The sequence below is a fragment of the Nyctibius grandis genome, chromosome 8 (genome assembly GCF_013368605.1).
Source record: "Nyctibius grandis isolate bNycGra1 chromosome 8, bNycGra1.pri, whole genome shotgun sequence".
NCBI classification, from domain to species: Eukaryota; Metazoa; Chordata; class Aves; order Nyctibiiformes; family Nyctibiidae; genus Nyctibius; species Nyctibius grandis.
The window spans coordinates 38,821,945-38,839,698 of NC_090665.1; the positions used below are offsets into that span (position 1 = coordinate 38,821,945).

At 51.9% G+C, this 17,754-nt stretch overlaps 2 protein-coding genes across 2 annotated transcripts in view; one reads left to right on the forward strand and one right to left on the reverse strand.

The window, feature by feature from the left end:
* The window catches only part of RNF220 (ring finger protein 220), a 225,082-nt gene extending 220,101 nt beyond the window's left edge, over positions 1–4,981 (forward strand). Inside the window, 1 exon segment of the mRNA XM_068406809.1 lies at positions 1,787–4,981. Within this exon segment, the coding sequence (XP_068262910.1) occupies positions 1,787–1,858 (72 nt within the window). The 3' untranslated portion in view covers positions 1,859–4,981.
* A 5,401-nt stretch (positions 4,982–10,382) lies between these two features.
* On the reverse strand, positions 10,383–14,698 carry TMEM53 (transmembrane protein 53). The gene is made up of 3 exons (XM_068406776.1): positions 14,616–14,698; positions 13,905–14,017; positions 10,383–12,046 (listed from the first exon to the last, which is right to left on the reverse strand). The coding sequence occupies exons 1-3, from the start codon at positions 14,668–14,670 to the stop codon at positions 11,384–11,386; spliced, it is 831 nt and encodes a 276-aa protein (XP_068262877.1). The 5' UTR covers positions 14,671–14,698; the 3' UTR covers positions 10,383–11,383.
* Between the last annotated feature and the right edge of the window lie 3,056 nt (positions 14,699–17,754).

A 17,754-nucleotide genomic window follows, 5' to 3' on the forward strand; every position in this document is an offset into this window, starting at 1 on the left:
TTCTAGCAAAAATGAACTCAAGGGGGTTCAGTGCTCCTCCCCACCCACCTACAGCCAAATATCTCCACGTGTGTCGGGCAGCAGCTCAGCTGCCAGCAGCACGGGGTATCAAATGGGAGCCTGATTGCTCAGAATTCCAAAGCTCGGGGAGCAGCGAGCGTGCAAGGTCCATGTCTGCCAGGAATAATGTGCCCTGGGAGCAGGGAGGGGGCTGGTTCAAGGCTGGGCTGCAGGGGCTTTTCGGTAGTGCTCAGTACTGCAGAGCAAACATGACTTGCACCTCTTTGGAGCTGCATCCTTGTGAATTACTTGCACCCATGTAAATTTTCTGTACCTGGGACTCTTTCCTCCAGATTCTCCTTAGTCCAAGGAGCTTCCAGGGGAGAAGGCAAGCCCCTGTCCTGTCTCTGCAGGTGTTGTCACATAGCAGAGAGGACCTTTTCTAAGGACTTTTGTGGGCAGCAGTGCCAGCTCCTCTGCTAGGGATGTACCCGAATGCAGGTAGCAGTACTGAAGCAGTGTGGCAGGTCACGGTCCTGCCCTGCCACTCTGTCCACGTCCTGCTCACTGCTGCAGGTACTGGAACAAGCCCTGCTGAGGGAGAGCAGCAGCATCACTGAACCGAACGGCTTCAGTTCTGCCAGCAAGCCCCATGCAAGCTGGCGGGCTTTCACACGGCGTGTTGCATCCCCGGCAGCTCGCTTGTCATGCTGAGCGCTGGGCATTAGCTGCTGGAAGAGTCCAGCAGCACTGAGCAAAACTCGGGATGCTCGGACAGAGCCTGTGCTCGGCTCTGCGCGGCAGGAGGTCGTGTTGAGGCTGCGGTCGGTGTTGAAAGCCAGGGCATCCCAGTTCCCTGAGCTGCTGGTGCTGTAGACAGAAGGCTGCCTTGCAGCAGAGCCATCGTTCTGTCATTTTTCCCATCAACTGTCTGTCACATCTGCCAATCTAATGATGACCAGCTTAGGTTGACCCCGATTCTGAGGCTTATTAACACCCTCTTGCTGTCAGGCTTGGTGACAGATGGCACATCAGCCCTTGTTTTATTTCATGTAGTGTTCGTGTCGGCCGCCCATTACCTCGCCCCAGCTCACATCACAGTTTGCTGGTTTCAGCTCACCTTGGCAGAACAGAGTCGTCTCCGCAGCGTCCCTGAGAGCCGTGGGGGGGACAGGACGGGGGTCTCCATGCCAGCAGCTCTGGGGCTTTTGCAGGATGGCAGAGGCAGGCCCCCAGCGTGCTGCCCTGAAAGGGATGGTCCAACCCCACCATGAACCAGTTCAGTCATCCCAGATGAAAACGGCGCTTGTTCCAGCTGGGTTGGTTTTCTGCCTGCTCAGTGACCTGAACTGGCTCATCAAGGGCTGCAGGTGAGTGAGGGAAGCAGAAAGGAGCAGATCTGCCTGGCAGCCAGCGGTGACAGCACAGCGGGACGGGGGGCTTGGGCCGATCCCTCTGCAGAGCCTCCTCTCCCCGGAGCTGCTGAGTTTGGTGACACAACTTGGCTCTGGGTTTCAGCCTCCTGCAGAGCTCCTGCCTGCCCAGCTGCCTCGTGCCAGGGGCTGGAGTGGGACGAGGGGCTTGCAGGGCAGGCAGGAGAGGCGTTGGGGCTCCCCCTTCTCACAGCTTGTGCCAGCTGTTGGGAGGGCATGGCCCTGCCTGGAGGGGATGTGGGATGGCCTTGCTGTGCCGTGCTGGTCCCCCCGAGATCCTAGGCCAAGGGCAGGGCCGTGCAGGTTGTCCTCCTTTGCTCTCTCACGCTGTTCGTCTCGTCTGCCGGTTGCAGGGTGCCAAGAAGCTCTGTCCCCAGTGTAACACCATCACGTCTCCCGGAGACCTTCGGCGCATCTACTTATGAAGGACCCAGTGGGAGGGCGGGACCCAGCTACTTGGCTCAGCTCATCACACCAAGGGGGAGAAGAACGACAGCAACAAAAAAAAGACGTTTTAAAATTTCAAGAAAAAATAAACCAGAGACTCCAGACACGGACTCGAGGATACAGGAGCAGCGGGGAGCCTCGGCTCTCAGGTCCCGCACATTGAGACCTCCTTCAGCATCTGCAGCGGGCGAAACCAAACCCTTTGTCGTGAAGCCCCCTTTTTTAAAACCAGTATTCCCCATCCACCCGTTCCCTGGAGCTGGCTTTGCATCGCGGATGGCTCGCGAGCTCTCCTTTGGACTGTGTTGTTGACCGCTCTGCCCCCAGGAGACTGGGGAAGGGACCCTTGACAGAAAGATGTTAAATAACCTGTAACTTGTGTTCTTTGTTCGGTTTTTTTTGTTTGTTTTGTTTTTATTTGTTTTGGTTTGGGTTTTGGTTTGGTTCTGTTTTGGTTTTTTGTGGTGTTCTAGTGATAAAAAAAGGTTTAAAGAAAAAAAAAAACACACCCAGGCAGAAATGAAGCACATGTAATATAGATTATATATGTTTACAATGTTGTGTATAAATGGGATAGACTCAAACATTACATACTAATAAGTTTCCCTTTCTTTTTTTTGGGTTGTATTTTTTTTAAAGAAGAAAAAAAAATGAGCAGAGAACATTAAACCCATATTTTTCTTGGTTCAGCAAAGTTTTGGCATTAAAGTCATTAGTTTAAAAAAAGTATATATATACATATATATAATATAAATGGTTTAATGTTCTGTGGTGTATATTTCCTCATTCAGATATGAAGTTAACAGCTTTTAGTAATGGCTGTAGCATTGCCCATAACTTACAGAACTTATGGGGAGTAGAGGAGGTGGATTTTTGTCATTAGTTGTAGCTAATGGGGCTATTTATAATAGAATCGTTATCCCCGGAAAGACACGGCTTTTAACTCCTCACCGGGGGACCGGGCAGGGCCCGGGGATCTGGCTCAGCCCCCTTTGCCTTTCCCAGCTGGGGAAGGGGCAAACGGTGCAGAGCTGGAGGGAGGCAGCCTGCCAGAGCGCTGCCCTCTCCCCCGGCCGGGAGTGCCTGCTCAAGGGTCCGCCTGACCCCCTCGTGCCTCCTCCAAGGCCGTAGCCCCTGCCCCTGCCCCTGCCTTGCTTTGCTGTCCTCCCCTCCAGGCAGTGTTTGCTGGCTGAGGATGCCCAGCCAGCATCCCGAGGCAAGACGGCAGGGAAGCTGGCATGGGGAGGGATGGCGGGGATGGGATGGACCTGCTGGTGGCTTTGCCCGGAGAGGCTCGGCCAGTTCCCTTGTGGTGCTGGCTGCAGCGAGCCCCGGCACTGCTCGGAGAGCCAGCCCTGCCCCGTGCCAGCTTCCCCCGGCTCCCGCTCTTCTGGAGCCTGCCTTGTGCAAAAGAGGTTTTGGCACCAGGGCGGAGAGTCAAGACAGCCCTCTCCCCCAGTCCAGACCTCTCCCCAAGCCAGCCCTCTCTCCTCGTCCCCATGGCCACCCCCAGGGCTTGCCCGCAGGCTGCAGCCAGCAGAGATGCTTCCAGCCAGAGCCAGGGGTTCCCCATGGCCCCGGCATCTTCCACGCAGTGCCCCATGCTTGTCCCTATCTCCCATATCCTCAGCCTTAACCAAAGCTGCCATCTGGCCTGTTTTTTGTTGGGTTTTTTTTTTTATTTTCAGGACCCAAGAAACAGATACTGATGCATTTCCCAAGGCGAACGCACGGCCCGTGTGCTGACGTCTCCCAGCCCCACACTGTGCAGCCCTGCCCCAGCTCCTCAGCAGTCACGGGGTGCCGGCCTCACAAAGCCAGAAGACACGGAGATGGGGAAGCTGATCTCCCCCTGCTACCGCAGCGTCTTTCCAAGCAGATCCCACCTGGAAGCGCAATGTGGCCGGGGCATTTTAAGACAGTCTGGAAAGAGCACTGGATGAGGGGTTTGGAGCTGGGACCCCAGCGCTGCTGGGCTGCCAGGGCCTTTCTGGAGAGGGAAGGGCTGGGGAGGCAGGATGCCTGGGGGGTGATGGTCCCATCACCACCTCTCTGCCCTGAGCTTTGTGCTGTTTTGCAGAGAGCAGCTGCTGTCTTTGGTGTCTCTCGAGTGATTTCAGGATCCCGCTGCACCCAAAAAACAAAACCCAAACCAAATTGAAGGAGATGTATTTTACAAGCATCTTGTCAAAAGCTGACAATTCCTAATTGAGAGTTTCCGAGGTCTCCAAGCCCACAGCAGCGTGGTGGCCTCTGAGACAAGAGAGCTGCAGTCTCCCCTGCTTGGGGGTACATCCCTGCAGAGCTCCCAGGGACCAGAGGAAGCCGAGGCACCCCAGGAAGGTCCTGCCTCCCCGGGGAGGCTGCGGGCAGGGGAAGGGGCCGCAGCGATGGGCTGTCACTGCTGGGTAACCCCCCGGCCAGCAGCACTCGGGCAGGGGAAGGGTAGGCACGCAGAACTGGGGTCTGGGTTTGTAAAGGGGGAAAAAATTTGGGGGGAGGCATGGCTGGGCTGCGAGTGGCAGCCAGCCAGGGCTGTGCTGCCTGGGTGCTGGCGCTGGGATCTCGGAGATGGATTTGGAGAGGGTGAGGCAGGTGGGTTTGAGAGGCAGCCAGGAAGGGGGCAGAGGGCAGAACACCCCACCCCAGCCTTTCCTTGGAAATGGCCCCGGGAGGGAGCCGGGCTCACTGGCGGGTGTTGCGGACCAGCCATGCGCTCTGTGTACGTATGTGTAAAACCATATGTAACTAGTCATTGGTTCTTTGTTTTGGGGGTTATTTTTGGTTTATTTTTTTGTTTTAATTGTAAAGACATCCTGTTTTTAAAGGGGGAGGCTGCAGGGGAAAGGCTGGGGAGAGAGGCATCCCAGTTTGTAACAGGCATCTGCCACTTCCCGTCTTCTGTAATGAGTTTAAATGATTTAAAAAAAAAAAAAAATTGAAATATTGGAGTTACCTATCTTTGCCCAAAGAATCCCAGTTGCACAAAGCGATATTCCAGTGTGTCGATGATTGTGTGTCGGTGTATATTATACAAAGAGGTACTTGTCACTCCCGTTTGTAAACTACATTTGACATTAATTAAACAAATATAAATCTTCTTGGGCGCTTCCCGCCTTTCTGTGTTTCCCTTCGCAGGCAAGAAACAGGAGAGGAGACCCCCCACCACCATGCCACAGCCCCTGGATGTGGGTAATGTTCCATTTTGGGGTGCAGGGACAGATGCAGGGACAGATGCGGGGGGATGCTGGGGCAGGCTGGCGGAGATCCCGCCCCAGCGTCCCCCTGCAGTGATGCATCTTTGCCCCACCACAGATGGGGTCCCCCAACTTGTTCCCCACCGTAGAGCCAGGAGGGCAAGGTTAAGGGCATACCTCAGGGGACACACCCCCCCCATAATGAAGTCTCGTCGGCTGCATTAGTTGGGGGCAGGAGACGCCCAGCCCCAACAGATCTATATGTCCTGCATTAGGGGCCACCAGCGCCGTATAGGGTTACCCCTGACAGCAGGGACCAGGAGGCTGCTGCGGTGGGGAGAGGTGGAGGTCGGGTTCCCCCCCAGCATGGAGCTGGCGCCGCCAATTTTGGTTTACAAACATTTTGCAGACGAGTCGATGGGGTGTTTTTAAACCCCTCCCCATGGCTGCGTCCCCTGGGGATGGGGTGCTGGCGGGGGGTACCCAGGCTGGTGGGGCTGGGCAGCCAGGATGTCAGGGTCCTCTTTCCATCTCCAGTGGGGAAAGGAGTGGATTTGGCTGGTTTTTTTGGCTGGCAGGGAGCAGCAGGGCATCGCAGCCATTCTCAGGTCCTCTTTCAGCCCAGAAGAGGCCTGAGGCCAGGGTGAGAGGCAGGAACCCTCCTTCCCTCCCCCATCGCCCACCCCACAGCAGGCTGCTAATATTTTATTTAAAATATCTTCAGGAAGCGGAGGGCCGTGATGTATCGGACGTATTGAGAAAATGCTAATGTGTAATAGCGTGTGTCAGGGGCCTCGTTCATCACCCGGTGCCGCCTTCTGGGGGATCCATATCTAATTAACAGTAATGAATGAGGGAGCCCACCTAATGACAGCCCACCAGTTTGTTATGGAAATGAAGCAATCCCATTAGGCAAAACACTTAATTAAACAAACTGCTCGGAGTGGAGGCTGGAGCAGGATGGGCACAGGCCCTTTGGGGGACCATGAGGCCCTGGTACCTGGCCCCCCACATGCCAGATGGGGGGCACAGGGGCTGCTGCAGCCCCATAGAGATGGGTGCCCATGGTCAACCCCAGCAGCCGTGGGCTGGGGGGGCCAAGAGGGACTCAGAGGAGGGTCCAGCCCAGGGAGGGGGCAGCAGGGTGGTTCACATCCCTCTCTCGTCTCTCCAGCACGTCGATGGGCACAGAAGGCAAACACAGATTTCCAATCAAACGTGTGTACTTGGCTCCTACTCTATTGACACTGAAGCAAGAAGGGCTCAAGGTTAATTCCTTATCAATAACCTATTGTCAGCTCATTCATCACCTGTGCAGGGCAGGGGCTGCCCAGGCTCTCCTTGCCCCAGCCCCCCTGGGTTTGGGAGGATGACTGAAGGATGCCTGCACCCCTCTGCTCATCCCAGCCCTGCCCGGGCGGCCCGTCTCTGACCAGCGGTGCTGGGGTGGGCTTGCAGCCATGTGAGGATGTGGAGATGAGGGGATGGGGGCTCAAGTTCAAAGGGAAGGGGATGGGGGGATGCCAGGTAGGCAGAGCAAGCAGCTGCCTGGTGAGCCCCTGCCTCCTTGCCTGTGCCCCCGGCTGGCTGCAGGAGCTGTGTGTAGGGTGGGTACATTGGGGGGCCGGGGGGGGGGAAGGAGGGGGGGCGGTTCAGGTAGTGGCAGTGGCCCCCATTTGTGCTATCCTGTTTCCTAACTGGCCCCCAAGCCCCCAGCCCCATGTGCCAGGGGGTCCTGCCAAGCTTTCCAGAGAGCAGGAAAGCAGGGCAGGGGGTTAACAGGGACCCCAAGGCAGCTCTGCAGTCCCAATCCACCGGGGATTTTGGGAGGGCCTGGCACCAAGCCCCAGGAAGCTGGACCATGATCTGTCTAACCACAGTGTTGCATAGATTCGCTTAAAAAAACAGACAGCCCTCTCTTGGTGACGGAGGGGGAAGTGGTGCGACCTGGCCTGCCGAAGCAGGAAGGGCGGTAAAGCTATTCCTGCTGTTAGACCTTCGGTTTTAATGTTCATTTAAAGCTGAGAAACAGGATCTAGTATGACTTCCAGGGGCAGGTAGCTCCAGGGTGAGACGCTGTTCCACATTAACTCCTGATCTCTACTTCTCAGCGTCGCAGTTTGTTCTCGCTGCTCTTTTTCCTTGTCTCCAGAGGGGACTTTTTGCAGGAGATGCTCTCAGGCATGCAGAAGCGCTGGGCTGAGCTGCACTGTCGGGGTTTTCTCCAGCATCTTCTGGTCTCCTAAACTAGCAATCTCTCCCCGCAGGAAAGAGGGGCCCTGCTGCCACCTCGTGGAGTCAGCACCCCCACCCCGAGCACCTCACGCCCGGCCGCTGCGGCCACCAGCAGTGACCTTGGCACAGCCACCCTGGGCCAGCTCCCTCCTCCATGACCTCCATGGGGCGATGGAGACCAGCCTCACGCCTCCCCCCTGCTCTTTCTAGGAAGCAGAACGTGGGGTTGGGGTGCTCATTTCCATGTCCAGCCGTCCATACCTGCTTTTCCAGTGGCACAGCTTCACACGTACGCCTGCGCCTTCCCAACACATACAGAGATGGGGCCTTGGCCCATATGCAATTTGCTGCCCCAACACACAAAAGGCAACAGCAGACTTTTAAAACACCTTTATTAGGTGTGGGCACTGGTCTGTCTTTGCCCAGGAGCTTGGTTTGAATTACTGGCACTGCAAGATGCTCCCCGCTGCTCCAAAACGCAACCCCTGGCTGGGCTGGATCATGCCCCAGGCCTGCTCGGGTCTCTCCCAGCACTGCAGAGGCACCCTGGCTTGACGGGCACCCTCCCATCGCCCGTCAGCAGCACCTGAGCACCCTCCAGCCCAGGCAGACAACCCCCCTGATGCCCAACTAGGCAGCTTTTTGTCTTTTTTTAAAACCTTCCCCTAACATGACCGCTGCCTGGGGAGAGAAGGCAGCACAGGGGAGCGAGCCATTGGCCAGCTCCCTCGCAGGAATCACTCAAATGGGTTTTGTTGGTGAGGAAAGGTTAATTTGTGCTCTGGCAAAACAAAGCGAGCTGGGAAATGCGCAATGGCAGCAGCTGGCCCCTGGGCATCCTCCTCTCCCACCTCCGCTGGCGTTTCACCCACACTGCTCTGCTGGCTGTGCACGAGGGCTGGACTGTGGGAAAACAAGATCCATGTCCCCAGGCAGAGATCACCGGTGCCACATCCCGCTCCCCACCCACGAGGCAAGCCCACGGATGCTGCATTTTTCCTCCCAAAGAATGGATCTGCAATACCCCTCCCATAGCTTGTCTCAGGGATTTACTCGGATTTGCCAAGATATCCCAACCTTTGGCTTTCAGCGTTCAGGCTGAAGCTCTTTAGGAACACAGGCTGCACCAAACTGTGACAGTTTAGGAAGGATTAATGGTTTGAGGCTGGGTTTTTTTAAATCCAGTAGTGCTTGGATCAGTTCTTGGCCGTGTGCCTTCAAGCTCCAAGTTATTAACCTTCTGTTTCAAATAAGCAACAGAAATAAAGAGGGCAAAAAGGGGGAGGCTGAGCATACATGCTGTATAGGAAAGAAGAGGGCAATATATCACACAATACATTTAACACACTGTTCATAATCATCATTAAAACTTACTGGGACATGGAAAACAAAACCCACCCAGACTGATGTTGATGACTTCCTCTGTAAATCACCAGCTTGCTGAGATCCCCCCCGTGCCCTTAGAGAGGTGCGTACACAAATTAGCCCTGAATTTCCAGTCAGTTTTGCAGCAGTGGAAATGCCTGTGAGCTGGTTCCCGCTTGCGTAGCGCAGGGCACCTCTGACTGCTGAGCTCCAACGGGCAGCACCCGCTCCCTGCCTGCTGCCCTGCAAAGCGGGGAGGTGGAGCAGAGCTGGACTGGGCTGGGGGAGCAACAATCCCATGGTGGGGAGGTGAAGGTGGAGATGGAAGGTGGAGCTGACACGCGTGGGGCTCTTCCGGAGGCAGCTTTGTTGTCCCATCACACAGGGAGAGGGGCTCCAGCTCCTGCCAGCCACGCTCCGCAACAGCCCGAGTCCTTAAACAGAAGTTCAGCGCCCACGGCAATAAACAGGAACAGCAGATTCCCAGCCCAGCACAACTGTATTAATTCAGAGGCGTATATTATAGAGTGTTTAACTGTTCTGTAAATACTGAACCTGCAGAAACCAGCATGAGGGCAAGTGCTAGTTAAATAACCTTTATCACCTCTGCTCCCTAAGAGTTTTCACAGTGCCCCAAAGAGGCTGGATGCTCAGACACAGCCCAGCTCTCCAGGAAGGCAGGCAAACAGATCACAGTCCAGGAGTTACAGCACTGACAGCACAAACCTAGGGCCCGCTTTAAAAAGCTGGGAGATCTCTGATGGGCTTTCTGGGGATAGGGGACCATGCCTGGATTTTACAGGTCCAAACCCTAGGAACAAGAATTTCTTCATGCAAAGCAGCAGGCTGAAGGCTATCTCACTGCAGGGTAGCCCTCGCTGCTTGTCTTCACAGTGGAAGCTGAAACTGGGATCACACCTACAGAAGACTGGACCTCGAGCAACAAGGGCTCCTGTGCCTGGGGCCAGTCTTCGCTTTAAAAAAACTGAAGACAAACCAGGCCATCAGCCCCTTTTCAGCTAATTCTCACGTATCCCATACACCCCAGTCCACCCTTTAAAACCACACTCAAAAGGGGGTTATTCTTTGCTTTAAATAAGTGTTGCCACACTAGCCTGCTAAAAACAGTTGTGCTGGCCACTGACCACAACCCACCCTGTGCTTCCACTTCCGTGGGGTGTTACGGTTCTTGTTTTAAACTTCCAAATTTAAGATTGCAGTGCTTCCCAAGATACCTCCCTCTCTGCATTTCATTCAGAACAGCAAGCACTTTGTAATTGTGGGTGACAGCACCCCACGCGTGGGCAACACAAGCACAGCAGCCCACAGGCAGCAAACATCTGTAAAAATCCTCATGCTTTTTATGTCCCTACCCCTCGAGGGCAGCCCCTTGTTCAAACAGGCCCATATCACAGCCCTCCAGAGCCTGCTCCTGGCAATCCTTGACTGGGAATTTAAAGTTGGGTAATCCTGTCCACCACATTATTAATTAGCTTGCAATGCTGTGACATGGCATAAACATGTTAGCGGGCTCTCCTCTGTCTTTATCCCCACTTCTCCCCCAAATAACCAACAAAACCCAAAACCAAAGACGGATGAAGTGCAGTGCAATGGGCTACTTCTTCACTAGGTGGAAGGAATAAATTTCTTGTATTACTAGTACACACTGCATGGACAGCAAAGACTGATCATCTGAAGAGAACACTATGGGGAAAAACATCAAATTTAATGGTCATTTGTGGGCTGGAAGTGATTTAAGAAACACCCAGTATAAGTCACAGCTCCAAGAGACAGTTTCATTTTCCTCTGTAGTTCCACCTTTCTATTTCTGAGGTCTTCTGTGGTACAGCTGTGCCAGTTTCCCTGCGTTTCCAGATGCACAATATAGGCTGCTCAAAGACACACAATAATAAATGAGCAGTTCTGCAAGAAAGCAAAACTACTCGGGAGAACACACAAAAGGCTGGAAGGAAGAGAAACAAAACACAAGACACATTCAAAAAGGTTAACTTAATCTTTTGGTTGAAGAACACAAATGTTATCACAAACATTTGAGCTCCACCAAGGATCAGAGCTTTGACTGCTCTATATCTCAGCTATTTAACAGAAACCAGATGACAGCCTGGTCATACTGCCCTGCCCACACCTTTTCCAGGTCTTACACTTGATTTCTGGGCCTGATCTCCAGCAAGGAGTATAACAAGAGCTGGGATGCACCAAGAGAAGAGAAAAGTCCTGCAGAGCTGCTTCTGTTTGCTCAGTGCAAGAAAAAATAAATGGCAGAGAGGAAAAAAATGACACAGACATGGAAGAACTGTATTGTAAAATCAGTACAAGGCAACAGAACATGCACATTGGACATCAGGGACAAGAAGACAACATGGAAAGCAGAGAACAATAGGAAACAGGAAGAAACAAATAACACTCTGTGTGAAATTCTGGTCTGTGGTACCTTAGTAAAGCACATCAACTTCAACCATGCCAGGATTTCACCTTCAGTGCTTTAAATTAATCCGTATCTACTTTTTGCTATAACGTGGCTGGCCCAAAAGCCAGCCTGGAGGCTTTCAGACTTGCAGATGGTGGGGAAAAAAAAGCAGCTAAGAAGCCTCTACTTTCCTCCCTCAAAGACACAAAGGCAAAGGGGGTGACATTTCCCATACAAGCTGAGCAAAGCAGAGGCAAACACTGGAGGTCATTACAGCACTAACGAGGCAAGCCCCCGACACAGTCAGACAGGAAAGTCGTACAGAGGTTGCTGTAGTAGGTGGGATACGCCCGCATGTGGCAGACGTGAGCCGAATCCAAGAAGTCTACAGCTTTCACGGAGACACCGAGCTGCTGCCGGGCATCAGCCATGTGCTTAATTTCACTGGCCTCGATGATGGCATCAGCTTGGGAATAGAGGTAAAGCTCAGGCCACCGCGAGGGTGCTTCCAGCAGGGCATCGTAATGGCTCTCGTGGATGAAGCGGGTCAATGGGTACAGCAAGATCCGCAGCACGACAGCTGTAGTAGCAAAAGCTAGTAAGAGGAAATACTTGAGCAGGACATTCGTGGATACCAAGACAGTTGCCAAAGCACGAAGGCCTCCTCTCAAGTTTCTTCTGCCAGGGGCACTATCAAAAACAGTGCCTGCTACTTTGAGGTTCTTAAATGGCTTATGAGTGTGGAGCACCTCAATGATGTAACGGTACAGCATGACACCACCATTGCTAAAAACATGAAAAAGAACCGGTTTGTTTTCAATGCTGTAGTCAAAGAGCAGCTCCAGCAGTTGTCTGGCGGGGCTCTGGAGGGATCTGATGCCAAAGGTCTCCGAGAAGAATACCATCCTCCATGGAGCCGTGTAGCGGATGACAGTGCACCCCTAAAAAAAAACAGAAAGGGATCCCATACACGTTTAGGCTGTGCTGTAAATTACAAGCATCAGTACAAAGAACGTGAAAATCTGGGACAGGTTTCCAACAGAAACCACAGGGCCAGTAGAAAGTCTTTAGTGTCAGTAGCAAGGCACCAATGTGAATAGGATTGTTAATCGTAATAGCACACAGTATTATGAAAAGGTTTCTGCAGCAGCAGAGGCCTGGATTTGATGATGTTTGAGATCCTTTCAAATCTTGTGCTAACTGGCACAGCCCCTGGGGACACTGCTAACCAAGCTTTTCTGAGTGTTAGTCTTCACCCAGGAAGAGAAAACCATCTCCCTGATTCACAAACCTTCACTATCAGCCATTTTGGTAAGAAGGGCCTGCTCTGGTACACATCCAGTTCATAACATTGAAACAAACATAAGAAGGAAGAGGAACTTCTTCCTGTCCTTGGTTAGTACTTGTGTGCAGCTGTCTCTAAGCCTCACCCACAATCAACACTGACATGATTTTCATAAGCCTTTCTGAAACGCTCCAGCTGTGCAAATTAGGAGCACTGGTTCAGAGATGCAGAACACCTGAGCAATTGCCTTTACAGTTCAGGTCTTACATTTAGGTGTAGATTGGGAAACAGTATCTTGGAAGAGTTTCTAAATAGAGCAGATAGATAGAACTACATTTATAAATGCTTCAGATCTTTTCTATCACCTAAACTCACTGACATTACACACTGACAAACACAAGGCAAAGCCACCAAGAGAGCTCTCCCACCTAGAGCTCTCTAAACAGTGAACAAGGAAGACAAGGATATCAAGTTTTTTAATCAAAGTCTTCTATACCATCTTGCCATGATTGCAGCCAGTCCCTCATTAGGGAGCTAAGAAAACCCTTTCTCTCCTTTCCCATTCCTATCATCTTTCTGATAGAAAAGTATTTTCAAAAAAGCTTGCATGCTCCCACGTAACGTGCTCGTCATCTGCTCAGCAGCATCTCTCAGTCACAACAGTCACTTAACAATTAAATCTTCACTAGAACAAGCCAATTCATGACTCTTGCACTGGATTACACATTAACAATAGACTTGTTAATGTACAAACTCCGACATCTATAGCTGAAACAGATTTGGATAAATACAAGATCCTTGTATGCTGACCAAAAAAAAAAAAAAGTGTAATGTTTCACTGAGTCCCCACACTACAAGCTGGGGTCATTCCAGTAAAATACAGTATTAGAAAGGAAAATATCATAACTTAGGGAACTCGCAATTGGACAGACCTCTCTAGGTCAAACATAAGGAGTTCCTAGTGAGCCTGTATGACTATCATAGGATGCCCGTTTCCCAGACAGGATAAAGTGAATTTGGATTACAACATTTAGATGAATCATCTTCATAGGAAGGAAAAGCCGAAGGAACAACAGATGCTGACGTGCTCTGTCAGTCCTCAGCCTGGCCTTGCCAAGTCTGTGCTGTGGCTTATTAACAAGCAGTAAATGCATAATCTTTCCCTGCCTGTTTACCTGTTTGGAAAGCTAACACAGTTCATGGCATTCATGAACAATCTCACAACTTTAAAAGCCTTAAAATACTCCAGTGATTCACATGACAACACGAAGTTTCTCTGAGGAAGTAATTTTGTCCCAAGTGCACGCATAAAGATGACATCAGCAACTGTTAGATAACGCTGCCTGGGCTCCGAGACACAAGGAGCTTTCAATGACAAGAGAGCTCGCCACTCAGTCCCAATGAGTCTTCAGACTGAGAGAGGCTTTAGAGCAATTTTACCAACATGCAGAAAAGAGGCAGTTTCTCAAGAGAGCTGTATGCCAGTGTCATGAAAATACAAATAAGCTACTCACCTTCTGACTGTAGATTGCACTGTATTTGGCCAGGTATTTGTCCTGGCAGCCTGCCCAACCTAAAAGGATCACCACAGGCTGACCATCTGCATGCTCTCTCTCTGTACCGCTCTCTGAAACAAATGACAAGATTTAAAAGAACTGTCCTCCAGTCTACCAGAATCAGAATGTGACGGCAACTTGCCTGGTTACTAAAGTTTAGAGGTAATGGTGAAGCAAGTATTAGCTGAATTTCTCAATCAGTTATGGACACTGCCTCATCCCAGTGTCACTATGTGGGCGTGCTCAGTAGGACAGCACAGTTTCAGTTCCTGCAGCTTTCCAAAGCTCTCCACTGACGTGAAGCCAGCAGATCGCTACGGGGGCAGAGACCCCCTCCTCAGCCTCCCGCGAGCTGGGGGGGGCAGCAGAGCCCGCTGCCCACTTCCAGGGGGGAAAGGGAAGCGTCCTGCCCTGCCCTGCCCTCCCCTCCGGGAACTACCGGACACCTGGTACGGCACAAGTGTCTCCACGGCTCCCTCCCCTCACACCCTGACGGGTCCCCCAGGCCCGGTTCCCTCCCCTCCACCCTCAGGAGCCCCACAGGCCCTGCCCCCCCTCCACCCCCAGGGGTCCCCCCAGTCCCTCCTGTCACTGGTGTCCCCTGGGCCCGGCCCGCCCCTCACTCCCTCTCCCTCCCCACCCCCCCTCGGGTCCCGCTCGCCTCCGCACCGCGGGCCGCCCCCGGCACCAGCTCCACCGCCGCCTCCAGCCCGCGGACCCCCATCGCCGCGCGCCTCCGCCTCACACCCCACCGGCGCTTCCGCTCTCCCCACCGGAAGCTCCACCCCCCCGCCGCTCCCACAGCCAATGGAGAGGAAAAGCGCCCACCCTGCCTCACTCTCCGTCCCCGCCCCTCCTCCCTCTCACTTCCTTAGCAACGCGCCCTTAGCACCGGCCCGGGCTGGGCGCCCCGCCCACTGGTGGCGGAAACTGGCCCACCCATTGGGCCGGGCGGGGAAAAGACGGGTCGCGATTGGCTCGGCTGCGGTGTCAGTTATTCTGCGGGGTATCCGCCCCCTCGGGGAAAGTGAGAGGGAGTGAGGGGCTGAGGCGGGCGCTGCGGCTGGGGGGTTGTAGGGCCTGAGGGGGGGTCGCAGTCAAGGGGCTGGGGGATAGGATGGGCGTGGGGGCTGAGGGGGATTGTTGGTCCTGAGGTGGGTGTTTGGGTCACGGGGGGCGGACATGGGGGCTGGGGTGGCACTGGGGTCAGGGAGCGTGTGAGGGACTGTAAGTCCTGAGGTAGGTTTTGGGGTGTGGGGGAGCACAGGGCCTGAACTAGATTTGCTCTGTTTTTTTCTTATCTTATTTCTATGGCATGAACAACGTGGCCTGTTGTTGGGCTGGATCAGGCCTGGGAGTGTGGTTTGGCCTCAGGGCGAATGTTGAGGCTGCAGTGGATTAGGGGTTAGGAAGCAGGGGGGCGGTAAGCGCTGGGATGGATAGGGGGTCAGTTCAGGGCCCAGCTGGGGCTGAGGGGAGTGCAGGGACTAGGTTTGGGGTTGTGGCTGGGGTTAACAGTGAGGCAGGACATGTAGGTGAGAGAGGGGCCAGTACGACTGTGGGTTGATAGGAACTGGGTAGAAGGCATTGGGGTACACTGAGGGAGGTGCATTGTGTGTGAGGAGAGTTGTGGGGGACTTGAGGTATGCCAGGAGAGGGTGAAACCCGCTGGGGAAACAGAAGCTCAAAGTTTTGCTTGAGGCAGGGCACAGCCTTGATGTTGTGGGATGCAAAGGCAACACCAAATCACCATCACTTTGTCCTTCCACGAGTCCAAGGCTATCAGCCCCTGGCACCTCACGCTCGGACCGAGGCTGACGCAGCACCAGCCTGCCTTTTGGTCTCCATCTGATGATTTAGCAGCACTCTGGATGTAAAGGACTGCTGAACTGCCAGAGCCAGTTCCTAAATTACTTGTGTTTTTCTTGGCAGGAAAAAAGCACTGCCCTGACCTGGTCTTGTTCTGATTATTAGGTCCAGTGGACTGGGGTGGCAGCCCAGCACTGTTGAGAGCAGAACTGGAAGCCAACAAACAGGATTTATGTGCTGATGTTAGCACTGACAAAGGACTCAGTCATTTAACTTCCCTGTGTCTGTATGTTCCCATGTGTGAAACGGTCATAATAAAAATATTTGTGTACGTTTTCAGGGTACTTTGCAATGTCAGCTTAAACACTACTATGTCAGCAGATGCTGTTATTATAGCACCCAGGAACAGATACCACTGTATCCTCAGAAGCCTCATGTGATCATTGTTTCCAACTCTTCTTTTTTTTGCCATTGATTCATAGGCAAGCCCTTTGTATCACTAAAATCCTCACGTCCAGAGGCTGATGCTGGTATTTCTGAATAGTGGGGAGTTACTGCAGCTTTATAATAAAAATAAGATAGCATTACACCACCAGCATCTCAAACATAAATGTGAAAACATTAATTTAGAATCAATTTTGGGATGTTTCAGACTGTAAAGTTCTTTTAACTAGATCTCTGTTGAGGACAGAGGAGCACTTTATGGGACTGTAAATTTCATGCAAACCGTCTCTGTGAAATACAGATTCCCCCTACACACTAGCTGTTCTCTCAATATCAATCATATGCCTTGCAAGTAATGTTTCACAAATATTCTGTAAATCACAGGAAAATGCTCGCAATAATGTGAAATATGACTTTCACTTGACTGTTTCACCAGAGGCCCCTAACAGGCCATTCTCCTGTCAGCACTAACATTTGTTATGGCTAATAACATTTTCAATCACAACTATTTTGGGAAAATGGATTTATTTTAAACCTGCTTCCCCACAAAGGAGATCCTGAAAACGCCCTGCCAAGGACACAGACTCCTTACAGAGCACAGACCATTAATTCCCAACTGAAATTTCATCTCGTGTTAATTCTCAAATGTTGTTTCTTAGCCAGCTTTTTGAAGACTTTGTTTGTTTTCAGGCACTGAGGTACATGTTCACCACTTGGTCACTGCTTTCAGTCTGGTTCAGCTAATAGCAATAGAAAGTTACTTTTGAGCAGGTATCTTGGGGATATTCTGGACCTGATTTGGGATTTTGCTCCAGATTATAGGAAACAAGGCTTAAGAACTTTGTAGATAGGAAATTGGTAAACTTGGCGACTTGCATTACACTGAAATAAGCTTCTTATTCTGAAAACAAAGATTTTGTGTCATTTTAACTTTTTTTCTCTTAAACCACACTTTAAATAAAACCTAAAATGGTGCTTTTCTTACGTAGGAAGTCCAAGAACTGTATTAGACAAGGCATGAATTCCTTTCTTATCCTCAGGCACGTTGATACCACTTAGTGGAGGACAATGCACATGTGTTAATGCAGCTGTCTGTGACCTTGTCCCTCTTTCTGCATCTGTGTATGTACACAGATACTGATGTTGACCTGTGAGGCTCCTTGAGATTGGTCAATGTCTTAAAGCCAAATGCATACATGTCAGTGAAATTCTCACCTACCTGAATGAACGGAGAGCTTAATCCTCTGATATTTTATCCCCCTACTAACTGCACCTTCACATTTGTCAAGCTGGAAGAGGGGATATCATACTGAGCCAAAAGCGTGCCAAAGAAATTTGGCAAGATGTGGATTGCTTTATTTAACACCTGTGTGAAGGGATGGAAGGAAGTGCAGGCAAGGGGTGTTTCTGGAGCTTCTGTTTTCTTGCCTACAGTTCTTATCATTTCATGTTTTCTTAGATGGTTTAAAAATGTGCCATAGAAATTAGATAAGAAAAAAACAGAGCAAATGTCTGTCATGCCAAAGCGTCCCAAAGCACTCTCCCAGCGCCAAGG

Bases quoted from the DNA above. Each gene is read 5' to 3' on its own strand.
- TMEM53 (XM_068406776.1), bottom strand. From the start codon at position 14,670: ATGGGGGTCCGCGGGCTGGAGGCGGCGGTGGAGCTGGTGCCGGGGGCG. The intron at 14,018-14,615 runs GTGCGGAGGCGA...CATTTGTTTCAG, and splicing joins GGTGCCGGGGGCGGCCCGCG to AGAGCGGTACAGAGAGAGAG. The intron at 12,047-13,904 runs GTGAGTAGCTTA...GTTTTTTTTTAG, and splicing joins GTGCAATCTACAGTCAGAAG to GGGTGCACTGTCATCCGCTA.